The sequence below is a fragment of the Miscanthus floridulus genome, unplaced genomic scaffold (genome assembly GCF_019320115.1).
Source record: "Miscanthus floridulus cultivar M001 unplaced genomic scaffold, ASM1932011v1 fs_375_1_2, whole genome shotgun sequence".
Taxonomy (NCBI): domain Eukaryota; kingdom Viridiplantae; phylum Streptophyta; class Magnoliopsida; order Poales; family Poaceae; genus Miscanthus; species Miscanthus floridulus.
The window spans coordinates 39,343-60,000 of record NW_027096674.1 but is presented as its reverse complement, the minus strand read 5'-3'; the positions used below and the strand labels follow the sequence as shown (position 1 = coordinate 60,000).

At 42.7% G+C, this 20,658-nt stretch overlaps 5 protein-coding genes across 9 annotated transcripts; 2 read left to right on the top strand and 3 right to left on the bottom strand.

The window, feature by feature from the left end:
* Positions 1-1,072: 1,072 nt before the first annotated feature.
* On the bottom strand, positions 1,073-2,419 carry LOC136531592 (uncharacterized). Its single transcript, XM_066524245.1, has one exon. The coding sequence runs from the start codon at positions 2,417-2,419 to the stop codon at positions 1,073-1,075; it is 1,347 nt and encodes a 448-aa protein (XP_066380342.1).
* A 528-nt stretch (positions 2,420-2,947) lies between these two features.
* On the bottom strand, positions 2,948-3,997 carry LOC136531586 (glutathione S-transferase T3-like). The gene has a single exon (XM_066524235.1). The coding sequence runs from the start codon at positions 3,956-3,958 to the stop codon at positions 2,948-2,950; it is 1,011 nt and encodes a 336-aa protein (XP_066380332.1). The 5' UTR covers positions 3,959-3,997.
* A 2,496-nt stretch (positions 3,998-6,493) lies between these two features.
* LOC136531591 (transcription factor BHLH089-like) lies at positions 6,494-9,670 on the top strand. Its single transcript, XM_066524244.1, has 6 exons — positions 6,494-6,840; positions 8,252-8,455; positions 8,634-8,699; positions 8,810-8,878; positions 8,965-9,036; positions 9,353-9,670. The coding sequence occupies exons 1-6, from the start codon at positions 6,616-6,618 to the stop codon at positions 9,485-9,487; spliced, it is 771 nt and encodes a 256-aa protein (XP_066380341.1). The 5' UTR covers positions 6,494-6,615; the 3' UTR covers positions 9,488-9,670.
* Positions 9,671-10,046: 376 nt separating this feature from the next.
* Positions 10,047-16,687, top strand: LOC136531590 (DDT domain-containing protein DDR4-like). 5 transcript variants are annotated; one of them, XM_066524242.1, is made up of 12 exons: positions 10,047-10,540; positions 10,672-10,782; positions 11,250-11,336; positions 11,425-11,462; positions 11,542-11,623; positions 12,661-12,767; positions 12,843-13,014; positions 13,940-14,032; positions 14,133-14,256; positions 15,287-15,329; positions 15,428-15,553; positions 15,639-16,687. In XM_066524242.1, the coding sequence occupies exons 1-12, from the start codon at positions 10,211-10,213 to the stop codon at positions 16,330-16,332; spliced, it is 2,007 nt and encodes a 668-aa protein (XP_066380339.1). In that variant the 5' UTR covers positions 10,047-10,210; the 3' UTR covers positions 16,333-16,687. The 5 variants fall into 5 exon arrangements, with proteins under 5 accessions (XP_066380339.1, XP_066380336.1, XP_066380338.1 ...); XM_066524239.1 differs by having other exon boundaries at positions 15,633-16,687; XM_066524241.1 differs by having other exon boundaries at positions 13,937-14,032.
* A 781-nt stretch (positions 16,688-17,468) lies between these two features.
* Positions 17,469-18,932, bottom strand: LOC136531585 (dihydrolipoyllysine-residue acetyltransferase component 1 of pyruvate dehydrogenase complex, mitochondrial-like). The gene is made up of 7 exons (XM_066524234.1): positions 18,834-18,932; positions 18,692-18,754; positions 18,366-18,436; positions 18,208-18,268; positions 18,060-18,120; positions 17,902-17,982; positions 17,469-17,806 (listed from the first exon to the last, which is right to left on the bottom strand). Exons 1-7 carry the CDS (start codon positions 18,930-18,932, stop codon positions 17,748-17,750), a joined length of 495 nt encoding a protein of 164 aa, XP_066380331.1. The 3' UTR covers positions 17,469-17,747.
* Between the last annotated feature and the right edge of the window lie 1,726 nt (positions 18,933-20,658).

The following is a 20,658-nucleotide window of genomic DNA, read 5'->3' as shown; positions in this document are numbered from 1 at the left end:
TCTTTCTAGAAAGTCACATCATCTGTCATTGAACGAGTAGCGCTATTTCTTTCTAGAATAAATTAAAGAAAAAGAAACACTTAGGCCGTATGTAGTGTGGGAGCGGTGCCCCAAAATAAATGGGCCCGTTGTACAGTAATAGGCACCGCTGCCCACTCAGCTGTAGTGTGGAAAATTTTTGGGAGCGATGCCGTCTGCTACGGTTGGGACCCAGTTCCAATAAAATACTCTCGTTGCCTTCTTCGTTCGCGCGATGGAAAATTCCCCTTTCTCCCGTTCCTCTGATCTCCCAATTCGTGCCATGGATCTCCCTCAAATCCAACCATGCTCTTCCAAATCCAGCTTCTCCAGAGGCGCGAGCAGCTGCCGATCTGGTCGAAGGCGTCGCCGTCGGGGCCGATCCAGAGCTACGAAGCCCGCTGCGTACCTTGCCGCAGACGATGGCCGTGGACGCCGCCGAGCGGCGCCAGCGCGGGGCCACCGGCGCGCCGGATGCGGGCGCCCGGAGGCCACAGAACGCGGAGGTGGAGGGCGTGTAGAGGAGCGCCGCCTGTGCGCGGGCCGCCGAGCCACGGGACGACGCCCGCGGTGCCAGCGCCAGGGAAGGCTTGCAGCAGGCCGCAGTGGGCGTGAATGCCATGGCGGATGGAGCTTCAGGTGAGGCCTCTGCTGCAGAAGCGGAGGCTGGAGGAGGAAGGCACGCAGACTACTGCTGCTGCCTTGCTTCATAGTGGAGGAGGAAGGCACGCAGGTGCTGCTGCCTTGATTCGTGTGATGTTGCAGGTACTACTTTATCTCGCGAAAGATCTTGACATCAAGTGATTGTGCTTTGTTTTGTTTATTGCGAACCAAGAAAAATGAATACTTTTGAATCTGTACACAACGCAATCCAAATGGTGTGCTTCAGATTACAATAGAATTTTTTTTACAAGAATTACCAATAGAAATGTAAAGTAACATAGTACATTTAGTTAGTACACTTTGACCCTGATAGAGTTCATACATAACAGCACAATTATTTAATGAAAAACTACATATACTAGTACAAACATTTTGATAAGAGAGAATAAATCTAAGCTTGGCCGCCTCCAAAGCGCTGAAATATATGCTCAATCAAGTCCGCCTTCAGACGACGATGCATATCTCGATCACGTATGTCTTCTTGTATCTCTAGAGCCCTAGTAAATCCATGAATGGGCCCATGTCCATATCCTAACAATGGTGCAGATGAGCTGCTTTCATGGTACTCATGCTCGTAGTTGTCATCATATCGAACTCTGAAAGAATCCCTTTCATCCTCCACAATCATATTATGCAATATAATACATGCATAAATAATTTCAGCGAGTGACCGCACTTGCCACATGCGTGCTGGGCTTCGTAGAATGGCAAATCGAGCTTGCAAAACTCCGAAGGCACGCTCCACATCTTTTCTTGCTCCCTCTTGATGTTCTGCAAATAATTTGTCTTTTCCACACTGAGGCAAATGAATTGTTTTCACAAATGTTGCCCACTCTGGATAAATACCATCTGCTAGGTAGTATCCCATGTTGTACTCATGGCCATTGACTGTGAAATGAACCTCTGGAGCTCTTCCTTGTACCACATCAGTGAACAAAGGTGATCGATTAAGGACATTGATATCATTGTTTGACCCAGCAACACCAAAAAATGCATGCCATATCCACAGGTCGTGTGAGGCAACTGCCTCTAACATGACAGTTGGTCCACATTGATCTCCACGAGTGTACTGTCCCTTCCATGCCACTGGACAGTTCCTCCATTGCCAATGCATGCAATCCACACTACCCAGCATGCCTGGAAATCCACGCGCTTCACCTATATGAAGTAACCTTTGGATGTCTTCTGTAGTTGGTTTTCTTAAATATGTAGGACCAAAACACTCAATGATCCCTCTACAGAAAGTATTCATGCACTCGATAACTGTACTTTCAGCAATTCGTAGATTTTCATCCCACAAATCTGCAGGTGTTCCATATGCTAACATCCTCATAGCAACGGTACATTTGTGTAAAGGTGAAAAGCCCACCTTTCCAAATGCATCGCTCCGTTGGACAAAATAAGGAGACCACTCACTAAGGGTCTGCACAATTTTCAGAAACAGGTGTCGCTTCATCCTATACCTCCGTCTAAATTGGAAATCATTGTATACTGGATTTTCTGAGAAGTAATCAGACATTAAACGATCCCTAGCACCTTCACGCCCTCTTTCAATGTACCTTCTATGAAACCTTTGGTTTGGAGTAGACATACCGATATGTTGTGACTCTATCTGAGCTCTGATTTGTGCCTCAATTTGAGCCTCCACTGGATCATTCATGAAGTCCCAAATGAATTGGTCAACTTCATCTTCACTATCAGACTCTTTGTCAATTTTCATGGACATGTTTGGGTCCATGGAACTTCTGTACTGATGTTGGTTTGCTCGATGCAAGACAAACTGTCTGGTGGAAGATATGGTCTGTGCATGGTGCAATGCAGGGTCCTCATTTTATACAAGGGAGCTCACAACGGCTAGTTCATTGCAACAGGTTGTTTTTACAACAGCTATATTAGTTGTCAGACCAACTTTTGCTTTTACAACAGCCACATTGTCAGACCAACTGTCCTTTTTACAACAGATCTATTGTCAGACCCACTTTTCTTTTCTACAACATCTATATGTATTGTCAGAACAACTATTCTTTCTTTTGTATTAATTTTGGCTAGCTATTTTTTATCTCTGATGTGTGATGTATTTGTATCTTGTTTGTTACAGGCAATATATGGCAATAGTGCATGCAGAACCAGCAAGTTAATTCATTGATACAAGGTAGCACATTGAAACTTACAAGTCTTGTACATAGATAGCACAAAATATTTGAAAAAAAGCTAATACATTGCTACATATCCTGAATTTAGAAAGGTATTACATTGCTACATAGCCTCAATTAAAAAGCTTTTCAGATAAGTATGCCAACATTTTTTTGTGCCTTTCCATGGCTTCTTCATCGTAGCTTGAAGTGTCTTTATCTAACAGGGCCATGTACATACCCAATGTCTGTAGCTTTGCCTTTTCCTTCTCATTGTCTGCAATCTTATTTTCAGCTTCAGCTTTAGCTTTAATAGCTTCAGCTTTAATAAGTGTTGCTTCAGCTAGTTTTTCAGCAGCAATAGTTTTTCTCAACTGAAGTTCATTGAACAGATTCGCATTTTCATTTGAGATGCTGTCTTGTGACTGTACTGACTTGCCTTTGCCTTTTTGTTGAGCTTTGGCTGCATTTCGTCCTGGAGGTCGACACCTAATGACAGGATCTATATCTTCACTATCTTGATTTGAAGAAGTATAAGCACCTGATGCATTTACCTTGCTTCTCTTGTTCATCATTTCTTCAATTGGGTAAGCTTTACTCCACTTTGGTTGATCCTTCACTGCTTTCCACCAATATTCAAGTGCAAAAGGCCTCTTTTTCTTGGCAGCTACTTTATACGCAGCACGAGCCCTTTCCATAACTTGATCATCGGATTCACCACTAGCATGGTCTCTCTTCTCCTTTTCATAGCATGAATTGAAAATGGTAATGAAAGGGATAGTCTTGGTCCAATGATTTTTCAATTGAGCACCTGTTTTTCTTCGATCTTTGGGTGCAGTCAAATTGTACTCTGCTGCAACATCCTTCCAGTACCTATCTCCTCTTCTATCAATTCCAACAATTGGATCAGTGGAATGTTTCAGCCAAGCACTAACTAACCGAAGGTTGTCCTCCGGACTCCAGAACAAACGACCTTCCTTCTTTTCACTTTCTTCAGGGCTGCTTTCATTGTCACTCCAAACTGGTGTGTTTGCAGGAGGAACACCAGTCTGTTGTTGCTCTTGGGACACTGGAGAAGATGAACCAATGGGGCTGCTCTCATCAACCCGTGAATTAGCCCCTCGGAAACCTTGGAAGAAACCCATGGATCCAACTTGTGATGCATGACCAACCCCTTGTGGGTATTGTTCCATCCCTTGGTAAGAGGTACCTTGGTAGCTTCCTTGTGATGGGAATGGGAATTATGGGTAGTTTGTTTGGGATCCAAAGGGACCGAACATGTGTGAATACTGGGGGTGGAAAGGGGTAGGAAATTGTGGTGGATAGTTCATGGGGTATTGGGGTGAAGGAAAATGATGTTGCTGCCTAGCTAGATTTTGTGGCTCACCACTTGGATTTTGTGGCTCACCACTTTGTATTGCAGAGTTCAAAATATTTGTCAGAGATGAAGCTGTGTTCTCCATGGCTACAGAGGGAGGGAATAGAGAGAGATCTATGTGTTCATGTACAGGTAGTTACTTGTATTTATAGATATTTGACAACGGTCATGTTTACTTCAAGGCCTGTGTGCCAGTCCATGTGAACGTTGAATATTGAAGGCCTGTGTGCCCAGCGTCTATGTGTTTTGAACTTCGAAGGTCTGTGTGCGTGTGTGGCCAACGGCCTTGTGAAGGTCTGTGTGCCAACGGCTTTGTAACTGTTCTGACAGCGCTACAGTGAACAATTATTGTTTATGTTTTGGCACCGGGTGAATGAAGATTCACCGCTTCCAACTTTTCTGGCCCCAATCAAAACAAGCACCACTTGTTGCAGTGTTGGGAGTGATGCCCAAACACTCTCTCTCCTCTTTTGGGCATCACTCTCTGACCACACTGCAGAAGGCCTTATATGTTCAAAAAATGGACCCAACAAACTGACCAGTTATGGTATAGGAATTGATGCATTTCGATAGTTCCCAACAATCTCGATCTATACATAGATATTTTCTAAAGGAACTTGATATAACAAAGCGAGGGAGGGTGGTTATTGGACTTCCTCAAAGTCTGATATCCGAACTCATTCGCTGAAATTTGGCTGATGCTGCTGCTTTATGCCGATTTATTGTGAGAGAAAAACATTATTCCTTCGCTCAAAAGTACCGCTGAAGAACATGGCGATAATATTTTTATATGGACTTAAGAGAATACAAATGCATATCATATAAGTTTTATTAAAAATAGTTCCTATGTTTAGAATATCCCTAGAAATGAAAGACTTTGTGATTTCATCCTTTAAAGCCTCTTTAGAAATTTTTACAGATCTAAAATGGACACTATAAAAAATATTATGGGATGACATCAGCTCGAGATAGTTCTTCAGCACTACTCCAGCAATACTTTTCAGTGAACGAAAAGTATTTTCCTCTCACAACAAATTAGCGTAAGCCAAATTTCAGCGAAACGAATAGGGCGAGTTGGCAATGGCGGAAGTGCTGACCACAAAGAGAGAGAGAAGAAGGGAGGGTGGGGGCTCGAGTCACGCTAGGCCGATGAAATAGGACACGAGCGAGAGATGAGTAGGATTGTTGAGGGAGTAGAGGCAGGGTGATGAAAGGGAGATAAAAGAGGCAAGCCATTAGCCATGGATCCAAACAGATATATACTAACAACTACAATTAGCTATTTTTTAGCCAAAGCTATATCAGACTTAGCCGTTCAAATAGCCTTAGATGCACTACAAGTTATTTTAAGAGTGCGTTTGGCAGGGATCTGGATTGTCCTCGAACAGTTTAGATTCAAATTATCTCTAGAAACATTTATCTACTGAATCCAAATCATTTTATGGACTGTTTGACTAGCTCGTTGGATTCTTGAAATTAGAACTAGAGAAAACCAAATTTTGGGTGTTTCTCTAAAAATCAATAATCGGGTTTAAGTGATTCCTTACGAAACATTTCTCTTTTTATACTGTTTGATGTAATTATAGCGATTCTACTAATATAAAATTTGAAACGTTTGTCGCTGCCACCCTTAGTTTTTACCAAGCTAAATTAACCACCTAAATCCCGTGCTTTGCGGTGAAAGCGCGTTTACTTTACCCTCGTCCTGTCAGGGTCAGCCCTACTCCCCAATCACCGCGTGGCAAAATCCCGAGGCTCATTTCGTGCGTGTTTAGACCCTGAGATCCCACCCAAAAACAAAAAATTTTCAAGATTCCCCGTTACATCAAATCTTGCGGCACATGCATGGAGCATTAAATGTAGGTAAAAAAATAACTAATTGCACAGTTTGGCTGTAATTGGCGAGACGAATCTTTTAAACCTAAATAGTCCATAATTAGACAATTTTTGCCAAATACAAACGAAAGTACTACAGTAGCCAAAAGCCAAAAATTTTCAGAACTAAACGCGCCCTTAGTTCACGAAATATGACAATTTGGCTACCGTAGCATTTTCGTTTTTATTTAGCAATTAGTGTTCAATCATGGATTAATTAGGCTCGAAACGTTCGTATCGTAATTTCCAATCAAACTGTGTAATTAGTTTTTTTCGTCTATATTTAATGCTCCATACACGTATCGTAAGATTCGATGGAATGGCTACTGTAGCATTTTTTAAGAAACTTTTTGGTAACTAAACAAGCTCTGCACACTGCACACTCTCTCTCCACCGCAAGTGTGCACGCTGCACAGTGCCACTGACCACTGCGAGCTTTCCCTCTCCCTCCAGTGTCCACACTCCCTGATCTGTTCGCATCGGTCTCCCCGTCGCACGCGCCTCCGAAACCCTAGACCCGCCTCGCGAGTTGCTCCGCTGCCTGCCCCCATGGAGCCGTCCCCGGCGGTCGCTGCGGAGCTCTGGTGCCCACCGCACCTCGCCGCGGGCGGCGGCCGCCCGGTGGAGGCGACCTCGGCCGTCACGGAGAAGAGCAGCGGCGGCCACGGAGGAGGCAGCGCCGTCCGGAGAAGGCCGAGGGAGACCCCGGCGTCCGAGGAAGACTCGTCCCGGATCGTCTCTACTTCCGGCGGCGGCGGCGGCGGCCAGGATTTGGTAGGTCCTCTCACTGCATTGACTCGTGATCCGTGTGGCATTTGGCGTTTTGGGGCCAATGGGGCTTCAGGGGTCGGAATTGGGAGGTTTCCAAGACAAAATGGTAGCATCATGGTTTAGTATGGAACTGAGCATGCCGGTATGATCTGTTTATCCGATACGCTGACCTCAGTGTAAGTCGTCCTAATTTTGGCAATATTACTCTCATTGCTGTTTTTTATTAGCTCTGTTCAGTTTGTTCAAATGAGCTACTGAACGAGCATTGCAGCTGTAGCTAGTGGCGTAGCAACTGTAGCCTGTTTGTAGCTGAAGTAAATTAGGCTGCCTTAAAGGTTAGAACAGTTTTATTTTAGAACGGCAGGGGCCAAAAATGCTTTGAAAGTCCTGTAAAGTATGGGAATGTCAATCCTGTATAAAATTATCTGGAAGCTTGATCAAATACCTTTACGCCTGCTTTGCTAGTATTAAAACTTTTGTGAGAGCCAAGTTATGAGAAGAACTGCAGTTACTTAGAGGGGAAAATTGTTAGGCCAATCCATTGCAGGAGTACTAGCAAAAGTACCTATCTTGGTTAAATTCAGTACATTCAGTGTCATATACTTATAATCATGTTGTATAATTTATCATTCAGATACTAGGGTTCAATAAGATGGCACAATTACTCTGCACATAAACTCCGTTCTTATTGTGGTATCGCAATGTTTAAGAGTGCTAGTTTTGCTTGGCAACTTAACGTGATGGCATGATCTAGCCTTTAGGAAGCAACTGTTTAAACTGGCCATGTTGAGTGGTATGCGCATGGTAACTCCACTTTTAGGGTAATATTTGTTGGAACTATGCATGCTGTGATACTCTAATAAATGAAAGGCTGTTGCTAGATAAACAATGAAGTCCAATCAGCTCTCTACAATACTTATCACTAATCAACTAATGTTGACCCACAAAATGTTTTGGCTGGAATTCATAATCGCAGGCAATGCTATGGTAGCATGGTCCACTCCATGGTTCCTATATAATCTTGGTATTGTGCGTCAGTATACAACCTATAAAGGCTCGCAATTAGAATGATCTTAACCAAATGTTGGTATCTGCATTTATGCTTGCATTTAGTAGCCTGCCATGGTTGCATTGTTAGAAGTCATACGTAATCATATTGGTGGGTGAATCATTATTGGTCATATATGATCTATGATTTTTTTTTCAGTGGTTGCTAACTTGCTATGACAGTTGCCCCATATGTTCATGAATCATGTTCTGTGTTGAATTTTGGCATTTAAACAACTGTTTTAACTTTTGAGATGAGAAAGTCTTGGTTACATTTTTTAAAAAAGGACCAAATATTTATGGCATCTGTGGAGAGCTGAAGTTTAATTGTTCTAACCCTTGTGTATCCTGATCTTTTTATGGGCAGACCGATCCAGAAGCAAAACGTTCCAAAACAAACAAGTTCAGTAATAATAATGGCAGTCTAAGAACAGAGGCTGAGACTGACTCAAGAAGTGCTGGCAAGGCTGTTAGTAAAAGCCTTCCAGCAGCAGAGCCACCAAAACAAGATTATATCCATGTCAGAGCAAGGAGGGGCCAAGCAACTGATAGTCATAGTCTTGCAGAAAGGGTAAGTGGATTGTAATATTTTCTGTTTTGACTATTCTTATATGTTACTATAATTTTTATACCATGTTCTAAATATGCCATTGTATGAATCCAAAGTGGTCTAAAGCGGTAAAATTAGTAGTGCTGTTGGTTATATACAACATCAAATTGAGCACTTAAAGAGCTTGTTGTTTTGACAGGCACGACGTGAGAAAATAAGTGAACGGATGAAAGTTCTCCAAGATCTCGTGCCTGGCTGCAACAAGGTGCACTTTGATCTCAACAGGCATCCAATGCCGTTCATGTTTTCTCATTTTAATCCTTCCCGAGCTTCCTTCCTGTTAATAACGAAAGGATTTTATTCTTGCTTGGTCAGGTTATTGGCAAAGCATCAGTACTTGATGAGATAATTAATTACATCCAGTCGTTGCAATGCCAAGTTGAGGTATGCCATTTTTTGATAACTGTTTCTCCTATAGAATTGCTTTCCCCTCCATATTCAAGCTAACGATATATAATTTGTGCTTGCAGTTCCTGTCCATGAAGCTTGAGGCGGTTAATGCCCACGCGAACCAGGGAGTTGAAGCATTTCCAGTCAAAGATGTAAGTCAACTTTTAAAATGTGTAGTTAAGTCCAAGATGTACCTATTTGTGTTTATTCTTTGTGTGCTTCTATGTGCTGCTCCCCAAACACATGGGTGATGCTTTGTGAGGACTACTGAATTTTTGAAAAAGTAACATTCCTGTTTGAAATCATGCATTGTGAGTTTTAAGTATGAATTTGCAGAGGAGGATGCAGCACTGAAGTATCTTAATGAATTTCTCTGTTTTTCTTTCATATGATTTGCCATTTCTTTTCGCATTCTCCACTAATCCCATGCGCCTGTTCCTAAATATTTACTTTTGTCGTTGTTTGCAGTATGGTGCTCAGACATACAACACAGCCCCTGGGCTGACATTTGATACGCAAACCAGTAGAGAATACACCCAGGGCACGTCGACCTCGGAATGGCGTCACATGCAGATTGGCAGTGGCTACGAAAGGGTTTCATGAACGAGATGAATCTAGGTAGCCTCTAAATAAAATGAACCGTGATCAATCATGGCCGTGCTTGTAGATCATTTTTTCCATTTTTATTTTTTGAAACCACCATGTTCCAAAACGCAGTTTTATTCATTGCTTGGAGCTGCAATTCCAGTCGGAACATGTATTTTGATGAGGCGCTCATTTTCCCCCCATCTGATCTGAATCTGAAGACTGTTTCAGCTATTCATGTATTCCATGGAATTTCTGTAGATCGCGTTCGTTTGTCAGAAGAAGGATGCATAAATCAGTTTTTGCTTTGTTGCTGTGATTTTGTGGTTGTGTCCTGAACAAATCCATCCAAGGCCATCCTTCCGGTTGCACCAGTTTTGGATTCAGACTTTCAGATTCAGAGACCTCGACCATGTCCAACTTAAACCTCGCGAAAACCCAGCACAGCTAGCGAAATCTCATTTTTACCCCCTGGCCTACAAAAACGGTAACGGTTCTGTTGATCTGTTCCCCAACACCCCTCCTGATCTCGCACACGAAATCCCGCTTTCACCCCCGTCGTCTTCCCCGTTCCCCCTTCCTTTCCCCTCCCCTCCTCACTCCCGTCCTCCCATGGCTTCCACTGCCACGGCGCGACCTGCTCAGTTTGCCCGCTCCCCGTGAGTCCGAGCCCTACCCTGATCCCGACCCCCGACCCACCCTCTATCCGGCCCGTCCCAAATCCCAACGGGGTCTCTGGGGATGGCGGCGGCCTCCCCGCCGCAGGATCAGCTGCAGCCGGCGGCGGAGGGCGCGGTTGCGCGGGAGGAACCCGCGGCGCTGACCCCAAGGAGGGCCCGGTTCCCGCGCGCGTGCCACTACCGTCCGAACGCGGCGCCGCCCACCCCCGCACCCGCGCCCGCGCCCGCGCCTCCGCCCCCGCGGCCGAGGCGGAGCGGGAATGCGGGGGACGAGACGCCGGAGTACCGCGTGGTGACGCCGCTGGTGGAGGAGCCGGCGTCGCCCGCTGAGCTGCCGCGTTGGAGATTGCGCGGCATGTGGGAGCTCGCCTCCGTCCTCAACTTCCTCCACGTAAGCGCTCTAGTTTTTCCGTTCCCTTCAGCCTTCAGCTGCTTCTACTCTCCATTACGAGCGGACTTAGTGATTAGGTTTCAGAGTTGATTGTTTGGGTATGATATGGTTGATCTGCTTCGGAGCGGCAGGTGTTCCGGCCATTGCTGAACATTGCGGTGGAGTTCACTGCGGAGGAGCTGGAGGACGCGATCATAACGCCCAATGGGACGTTGGATGACGTGCATATTCCTCTGTTAAAGGTGAATTTGTAGCTTTCTCTGTAATTTTTGTGTTCATCATGAATTTTAAATTTGCTGCTGCTTTCAACTGCCTATGGAATTGGGGAGTTTTTGGGAAAGTTATGCGGCTGGGTGCTCGTCATGATGCCACATGTTGTGGTGTCTTGGGCTATGCATTCTTTATTTCTTGACAAATAATGTTTCTGCTGGTATAGGAGTAGTGCATGCTACTACTACCACTTCCTACTCCATACTTGCAATATACCATGCTGTGCTGGTAATTTTGCTAAAGGTATACATCTGTGTGGAACAGAACATTGAAGAACTTCACTCATAAAGGAGTTTAGCATGTTTTAGGATACATATGCCATGTTATGACAACTCTGTTTGGTTTGTCCATTATAGGTACTACTAACTAAAAATCATAGTAACAAACAAAATTTCAAGTATCTTATAGGTTTCGTTGTGCTTCTTAATCGCATTTGCAGTCAATTCCTCCAGTAACTCGAATGGCCATGGGACGTGGAACATGGATAGCAGTGTTATGTAAAAAATTGAAGCACTGGTGGCATTGGGTATATGACATGTTCCCCGCCAAGAACAATTTTACATAAGGGATGAAACTGCATTTGGTTGATAAGCTAATAAAGATTAGAACTGCAGGTTGCAGAAGGCGATCTACCGATTGTTGCCTCACACGGGTGAGTTAGTATCCAGGCAGTTCCATAACTGGATCTGTGATTTAACCGTAAATATGACGACTTTACTCACCGTATTCAGAGCGGAAACTGAGCTGTACAAGGCACTTGAGCCAGGAATTCGATTAGTGATCCTGAAAGCCATATGTGATATACGTGGTGAGGTATGCGCCCTATTATTCTGTGAAATATTATAAATGTTACAATTGAACTAAAGTGTAATGTATTTTGCTTTTGTGGAATAGGACCTACTGCCCTGCATTTGGTTCATCTTTTCTAGGGCTGCTGAGCTGATTATAGTCTATTATCCTCAATTTCCTTGTCACATTCAGTGTCTTTGTGGATTCTGCTAGATATTATATTGAACCTTGATTAACTAGTATTGTACCAATGATCTATGTCTAGTAAGTTGTTATTTCCATGTCTGTATATCATCCTACAAATCTGCAATTAGGCATCATATCAGCTGATTTAAGTTTGTCGAAGATGTTGTGCTTGCTAAATTCAAAATGATGCTGTGAAGCACGTGAAGGTTCAATGATAATCCAAGTTGCTTTAGGAGCCACGACAGCAATTTATAAATGAGTTTTTGGTGAAGACAAAACATGTCTGACAGCCTGAGAAGGGAATAGCCCTTCAGGTGAATTGAACAAAAAAACAGGAAAACGAAACATATTATAGCAAAACTTGAGGTAGGACTGCCTCTCTTTTAGTGGTGGGGTAGTGAGTGAATGCAATTTCGATCCAACATTCTTTAAAATTTGTGTATTCCACTTTTTGGGAGACCACATAAGCCTCTCTTTCGATCCAACATTCTTTAAAATTTGTGTATTCCACTTTTTGGGAGAGAACATAAGCACCTCTTGTCTTGTGTTCCTGTGTGAATGAATTGTGTGGTTAATAACAAGAGGCTTAGATATGTGCTTTGTTTGCTCTCCCAGATTCCTATTGAGATGCCATGTGACACCCCTTGTGAGCTGGTAAATGCTCTTACGGCAATATTGGGAATTGTTTAGAAATGCTTGTGAATAGCTGCAAATGTAACAATTAAGTTACCTGGTCATGAGCGTGTTTTATGTAGGTTTCTTCTGTTTCAAATATACACAGAGCCGGGTAGCTTTCTTCTTAATGAAATGACATGCAGCTCTTGTGCGCGTTTGAGAAAAAAAAAACCACTGAGATGCTAACACCTATTTTGCAGCAAGAGGACGTTCGGAACTTCATTGATAGTTCTTTGAAGCATGGTTATCATCTTTCCATCTTCCGTAAAGAAAGAATTGGAGGAGATTCACATGGAATCTCATACTGGTGAGCATACAGTAACTTTATTCAGATAGTATTTTTTGTGATCTGGGGCATCTCTACTCAGCTATTGCACTACAGGTATGAAGATGATCCAATCCTCGGGCATCGGTTGTATCGTGAAATTAGACGTGTGGAGCGTGTGAAGGAGTCAACAAAAAAATCTAAAGGAAAGGGAGTTTCTACTGTTCCGGTTATCTCCTATCACTGGGAGGCTGTAGCTTGCAACTTTGATGAGTTTAAAATAGCTGCAGTAAGTTTTGAGTTCATCTTATATTTTCTTGGGTAGTCTATAAGTTAATGGAACAATTGATTGATTCATCTTTGTCCATAGATCACCATCCACAAGTATCATTATGTTCTAACAACTAACAAGAAGATATTGTGATTCCTGTGATAATAATGTAAAACATGGTGTTCATTTCTTTGTGTGCTTCTATGACTTTGTATCATGACTAATTAGTTATTGATACTGTTCATCTGTTCCAAATAGTAGATTGTTTTGGTTGTCTTAAGTCAAACTTATCTAACTTTGACCAAGTTTATAGAAAAATATGTTGACATCTATAATAGCAAAATAAGTGCACTATCAAGACATTTCATGGTGGATTTAATGAATCTAATTTGATGTTGTAGATGTTGGTGATTTTTTCTATAAACTTGGTCAAAGTTATTGAAGTTTGATTTATGACAAAAATAAAACCACCTACAGCTTGGAACAGAGGGAGTACCAATCGCACTTGGGGTATCTGTAGAAAATGCTCCTTTTCAGAATTCCTATTTTTTAATATATTTTTTTAGGTAGGTCCAGTTTTTTTATATTTATTATGCTGCAATTATTCTGTGATAAAAAAAATGAATTCATGACATCTATCATATTAGCTTGGGATATGTTAGGCTGTTAGCACAAAGTTTGGGATTTAAGTATTTCACTTGCATGTATCCAAGCCACATGACGCTGTTGGGGTTACTTTGAACGAAATGTGTTTTCCTAAATCCACTTCTGACTTTCTGAGTGTGTCTGCACAGGTCACACTAGAATAGCTTATCTATAGTAAAGTGTAAAGTTTTTGTGACGATAAATATATTAGAATTTCAAAGAACAGTATTAGTAATTTTGCTACTGATGAAACTGCCAAAGTTTGATGATTTAGTTGTCTTCTGCCTATCTTAAGCAGGAAAAACTCTTTTCAAGTAGGAACAGGACAGAAGTCTCTCTTGGGAAGAAGCTGACGTTCAATTATCTTCCAGAGATTGAAAAGATTCACAAGGTATTCCACTGCAGCTTCCAGAGAGTTAAAATTATTAGCAATGAATAGGATGCCTTATTATTCTCATCTTGTAATAAGTTACCATTATTTACTCTTGCAGAAGAAGGAGAAGTTGCTAAAAAAGCAACAAAGAGAAGCCCTCCTCCTCGATAGCTACTTGACGGTGAATGGATTGACATCTGGCCGCTCTCGTCGTGAAAGAAAACGTGTGACTTATACTTTTGGTAATCCCAAGGCTCAAGTTAATGTTTTTATTAATTAATTTAGCTAGATAAATCAGGGTTTCCCAGATTTCTGCTGATGAGCTGCTACAGTTTTCTGTTCATATAGTCATTCCTTTACATTAGATGTTTGATTTATCATTTCCTGCAACCTGCATGAGTATTGTCATGCCAATACTGTCTCCTAATCATACTGTGATTTGAACTTGCTAAGCTTAGTCACACAGCTTTAAATATGGCCTCACTATCATTTCTCATATGTTTCTCATCAGCAGAATAGTAGCTAAGTGCTGTATTTATTCTACCTTGCTGGTATGTTATCTGTAATATCATATTTCAACAATTTATAAATTTCAGCAACTCAGCAAGATTTTCCCATTTCCTAGTAAGCTGTTAAAACTGCTTTGATACCATGTTACTAAACTTGGAGGTTTGAGAAGATGAGCACTCCATTAATGGAGATGGCTACACTACATATAGAGAAACCCATGGGCCATATGAGCCTATAGTAAAAGGGCGTTCATCCACTTAGCAAAAACTTGTGTTAAGGTCACGACACTACTGCAGATGCTCACCATTGTCACCAAAGATTCTCTTTAGCCTAAACGTTAAAAGGTTGTTTGGTTGCTGGCCGCTGCTAGCCATGCAGGCTGTGGCGCCGCCGAAGGATGTGGCGGAGAAAAAGGCTGGCTTATTCAGTAACCAAACAACAACCAATTTCTCTGTGGCAGCCACATGCAAGGTGTGGCAAAGCGTGGCCAGAAACCAAACACCCCCTAAGTGTTCATGTCATGATATTTTTTGAAGGGGACATCATGTTTGTTAATGTGCACTAGTGCAGAATTTCATTCTAAAAGCATTCTATCTATATGTTCATTCAATGTATTTTGCACTGTATATTGGAATAAGACCAGTCTGTATACGTTTTTCTAGTTTTTTTTTTTTTTCTCGAACACGTAGGAGAGCTGTGTATTATTGCATTAATAGAAGAAGATTATAGTTTTATTAATGATTTCCTTAATTTATCATGCAGATGATTATGATCGTTCAATAAATGAAGCCATAAAAACAATAAAGTAAGTGGATTTTTCTGTTCTCAGTAGTTCCATCTATTTATGAATTTATAAAAAAACACAAAATCATGAAGCAACTTTCTGTACTATATTTTTTACAGGAAAAATGAGAATGCTGTTGAGATTGGCCCCTCGCCATTATGCAAAGGATTCTATGGAGAAACTCCAGCGAAGTCATATTACAAAGCAAAAAAGGGTGAAGGAAAGTCTGACACTCTCCATCGCAGGTAACTCCTTAACTAATGGTGTTTATCTGTTTCTTTTCTAGAACAGATTAGACTATTAACTTGTGTTATGCCGATGTAGCTACAGGCCGAGAAAAAGATCTCAAAGGTACACAAAAGACTATGTTGAGGCCGTATCAGATATTGACCTAGATTTTGACAGTGATGATGATATCATGGGTGAAGCAGTCTATGATGAAGAATATCTTAGAAGAAGAAAATGGCACAAGGCAAGCCTTTCTGAAAATGATGATGAGTTTCAGTTGGAGCAAGTTGCCAATGATGGTGATGATGAAGTGGATCATTCTTTGAGTGCTAATGAAGGCACAGAAGAGCTCCAATGGTACAAAAGATCTCCACTTCTCATCCCTCAAGGGACCAAGTTGAAATCTATTGATGAAATCCAAATTGGCATCAGACGCAGTAAGCGCTCCACCCGCCCACGTATTAACTATCAACAGCTTGATACTTTTGGTGCAAATACAGAATTTGGGAAGTCAGAGAAATGCAATGCATCAGATCCGGATGCTGGTTCTGACGCACTAAATGATATGGAGCTGTCAACAAGTCAAGACCGAGAGGAAGAAGACAATGAAGTAAATAAAGCACAGCAGCAGTGCATAGAGAAATCAATTGTTCCTGTCAGTGAGAGTAGAAGTATCCGGAGAAAATTCCTCGACCTAAATGAGCTTGTGCCTATAGCTGGATTTGATGATGCTTCAGTCTTGGTGAAAGATGAGCACATGAATAACAGCCGAGAAAAATGTTCTGCAGCACATTAGGGTGCTGGGGAAGCTCTTTTTGTCACCTGGGTATCAAATACTGGGTGGAACTGCTCGCTTAAGCATGGACCAACGAGAATCCAATGAGGTGGTGATGCAACATTGGTCTTGTTTCGGCAGACTGCTGCTTACTACCTCCAGTGTCATGCCAGCGAGGAGATGAGATGGTCCATGAGTGCAGTGGCTGAATTCCCAGCCCATAAGCCCTATCTGATACTTGGAGGTCTTGCTGAGATGTGCACTAGGCACACCGCCGCAATTGGCGCTGTACAATTGTCACAGCTGTACGTGTATTCCTCCATGTATATACAGTGATTGGGAGCAATAGCGTCTTCTGGTTTCAGGATGCCTATAATGCGGATGGGCAGTTGTCTCTTTTTTCTTCTTTTCTCCCCTTCGGAGCATCTGAAGTTCGGCAATAAACTTGATTCAACTGTAGCCTTTACTTATTTCTGTATGCGGTCATTAATACTGCTCGATCTTAATTAGTACTACTAGTTACTAGTTATTACTAGTTATATGTGCTAGTTACTTGGAAGGTGAACTTTCATCGTAAACGATCGTAAATTTCCAGCCGGGAACCGTGTTTTTCTCTCACACCAAACCAGCCAGTAGTAAATAATCCACAATACGATACGGCCTCCCGAACAGGCTGCTTATCTGCTCTGGACAGGCGCCAGTAATTCCCATTTTGAATTCATAGTAGCCTAGCCGGATTTTGAATTCGTGGTAGTAGCTTTTATATTTGCTTGAGCGCGTACACTTGTACATCCTTGCAATCGCCCGTCCGTCCGTCGTGTGTGGGCATTGTGTAGTGGCGTCACTGCGACACTGCCCAAGTGCCATCCAATGCCAAGACGGACACGAACAGATTAACCTGAAACCGAACCGCACTGGGAGCAGATAGCTTCACATTATGGCAACAGCAGCAAATGTTGCCGTAATAATAAACCAGCTACCAGAAGACTGGTGCAGTTGAAAAAAAAATGTAAGAAAAGCATTATGCTATTGCTTCCAAGTATCACAAGGTCATCAACAAAATGGGCGTCCATAAACGCACAGGGAGTCTCCTCAAAAAAAGAAACACACGGAGGATATAAGAGTAAGATCATCCGCTCACCTCGTAGCAAGCATCATCTAGGGTCATTGTTGCAGAACCACGTTAAACATAAACATGAAATGGCACTGTACCTGTAAATTCTGAGGACATGCCTCCTCCCATCTAATGGAAAACGGGTTAAAAAAAACCGTGGAGGTGCCAATACATTCTTATTATAATTTATTACAAAATTGGTTACTTTTGTACGGTCTGCCGATCAACCAGCAGAGCTCGGGTTTCATCTAAATGTTCTCTTTTCTTGAGCGGTTTTCGCCCCCAAAGAATTCTTCAAAACACAGTAGTTGGCTCCTTTCATTTACAATAGCAGTCTCCTAATGTCACTGAAATTCAGCGCCAGCTCCGTGAAAAACTTCCCTGCTCACCCGTACGGTGCAAAAAAAAAGTGATTAAATTGTGAAATACAGCCCAAAAGGGAATGAGAGACAAAAACAAAGAAAAGAGATGCACACCTCCTACTTGCCCATCAAATACACGATGGTCAGCAGATAGTGTCAAGCTCATCTTTGTAACTCTAGCAGCCTTCTCAGTTCCTGGACAAAGTCACATGAGTTAAAAAATGTGTCTGCAATTGTTTTGGGCAGGAAAGCAGTGTGTCAAGAAAATATACCATCGCTGTCCACAATAGGTTCAACAACCTTGTTACCTCTACCGACTGCGAGAATGCCAGACTGATAGAAAGAAATGAAGAATAGGAATCATCAGTACAAATTCGAAGGATCCCATTACTAGAGAAGCAAACACGTGTGAGGAGGGACCTGTGGAGGGTTAATGATTGCACAGAAATGGTCCACTGGGTACATCCCAAGATTTGAGATACTGCGTAAGAACAAATCATTAAAATGTTAAAATATGGAATTTCAATGACAGAAAGAACTCCCTGAAGAACAATGGTAAACAGGCACAAGTTGCTTGCCTGAAAGTTCCCCCTTGAAATTCATTAGGTGCAAGCTTCCCAGCTCTTGCCTTTTCAGCCAGCTGCTTAACCTGAGTGATTATGAACAAAGAAACCCATAAATGACTTCCATTGAAAATAGAAAATGTTCTACACACAGAAAGGCTAATTTTTAATGATAGAATTGTAGACCACAAAACTGTGCAATTTTAGTGATTTCTTATGCGAACAGCAAACTTGATGGTTGTTGATGGCAAGGAGCCAAGAATTAAACACTCAAAAACAAAAACTGCCTGAACATCCTGGCATATAAACATCTGCTTTGAACTTTGACAACATTATCGTACCTCTGAGGATATTGCAGATATAGTCTTTTGATCCGCATTTCTTATTATTGGGGTCATCAGGCCCTGGAATAGCAAAGACCATCATCAGGCACTGAAGGTACACTAATAATTACTCTGTGGAGTGTGGACTCTAGAATCATACCTTCTCTGTGGCAACGGCAATAGATATATCAACTGAATCACACTTTTGGGTTTCTTCCTTCTCATTGTTCCAGTAAGCTGGCAATATATGCAAATACATAAAATCTTCAAAAGTGGAGACTGGTTCTCCGCTGTTACAGCAGGACTGGCAGAGCTTTCGTTCAACAGTTTGTGGATGGGGACTGTGAGACCCCGCTAGCTGGGCCGAATGGCCGATACTGTAGCACAAGGCGAGGTGAGGCAGCGTAGCTCGGGATGCTGGTACTGTAGCACGCGGAACACTGTAGCACCGGAGTAGTAACCTCGGAAGCTGGAGTTGAGCCAAACCAACTTAAATAACCAGGTCAAAGGACGCGTAGTAATCTTTGGTTAACCGTTTTATGCGAAGCGAGGACGAAAGCGTAAACAGGTTGCTATGTAGATGGGGCCCATCTCTTGGTAGAGTGGGTCTGTGCCGTGTCCAGGGCGTTACAAATGGTATCAGAGCTAACTCTTGCGGTTTCACGGATATATGGCTCGGGAGCTGTGAGAGCATAGCACTTGGGGCGGAGAGCTGGAAATATATACGTGGGCCAAGAGAGTCGATCCTGGACATTTGTCCCGTTTGGGTAGGTTGGTTCGATCCTCGACGAGGACGTCGAGTCCTTAAGGGTGGGTGTATCGAGTCCTTAAGGGTGGGTGTATGTGAGACCCCACTAATGGGCCTTGGGCCGGTCTGATGATGGGCTGGGCCGCGGGCTACTGTAGCGAAGGGTTGATGGTACTGAAGCGCACGGAACACTGTAGCTGCGCGAGCTTAGTACCAACTCGTAACCAGAGGGTGGGTCGAGCCAGCTTAAAAACCCACCCAGCTTCGGGAAAGCTAACAAACTTCGGTTCGAACCTTTTGCGCGAAGCGAAGACGAAAGCGTAAGTGAGTTAATTAGCAGGTGTGGTCCATTTCTCGGTAGAGTGGATCTTAGCCGTTTTCCCGGGCTGGGGCGTTACAGGGACTAGGTGTTCTTGCTTGTTAGCAAGTTTAGGGCTTTATCATTCCAAAATACTGATAAAACTGATCTTAATTTGTCTCAGACTTGTCCAAACCACCGGCGGAGCCACGTGTTGGCCATAGAGGGCTCCGGCCCCCCCCCTTCCCCCGATATATGCTGCGGATCGGTCGCCGCATGTCGCCACTCACCACACTTCTCCCGTTCTCTGTTCTCCCCACCACGCCGACACAGGCCGCAACGGCGCAGCCCCTACCCTGCAGCAAGCCAGCAACGCTAGCACTAGCAGTAGCAGGACTGCACTCTGAATGACAGCAGGAGCACTGCTAGCCTACAGGTTATTTCTTCGATCTCCAATCTTTCGCTCTATTTAGGTCTTGTTTAATTCTATTCTAAATTTCTAAAAAGTGCTACAGTATCTATCACATCGAATGTTTACGGTCCGTGTATGGAGTATTAAATATAGACAAAAAAAAAACTAATTGCACAGTTTGGTGGAAAATTGCGAGACGAACATTTTGAGCCTAATTAGTCCATGATTGAACACTAATTGCTAAATAAAAACGAAAGTACTACAGTAACCCTAAATTCCAACTTCCTAAAACTAAACAAGGCCTTAGTTTTGCTAGATTCAGATTGAAATTGAATAGATGTAATTTCTTAATTAGGTAGCAAAACAATGGTTCGTCTGAAAACTCCTTCGAGATCAAGATGAATCAGATGTTGGGGAAGAGGAAGAAAATCGTCTACGTTTGAGAAATTGAATCAGATGTTTGGGCCACGCTCCGCCACTAAAAAAACAGAGGTAACTTTGTTGAATAGACAATTTGGCCCCCCCTT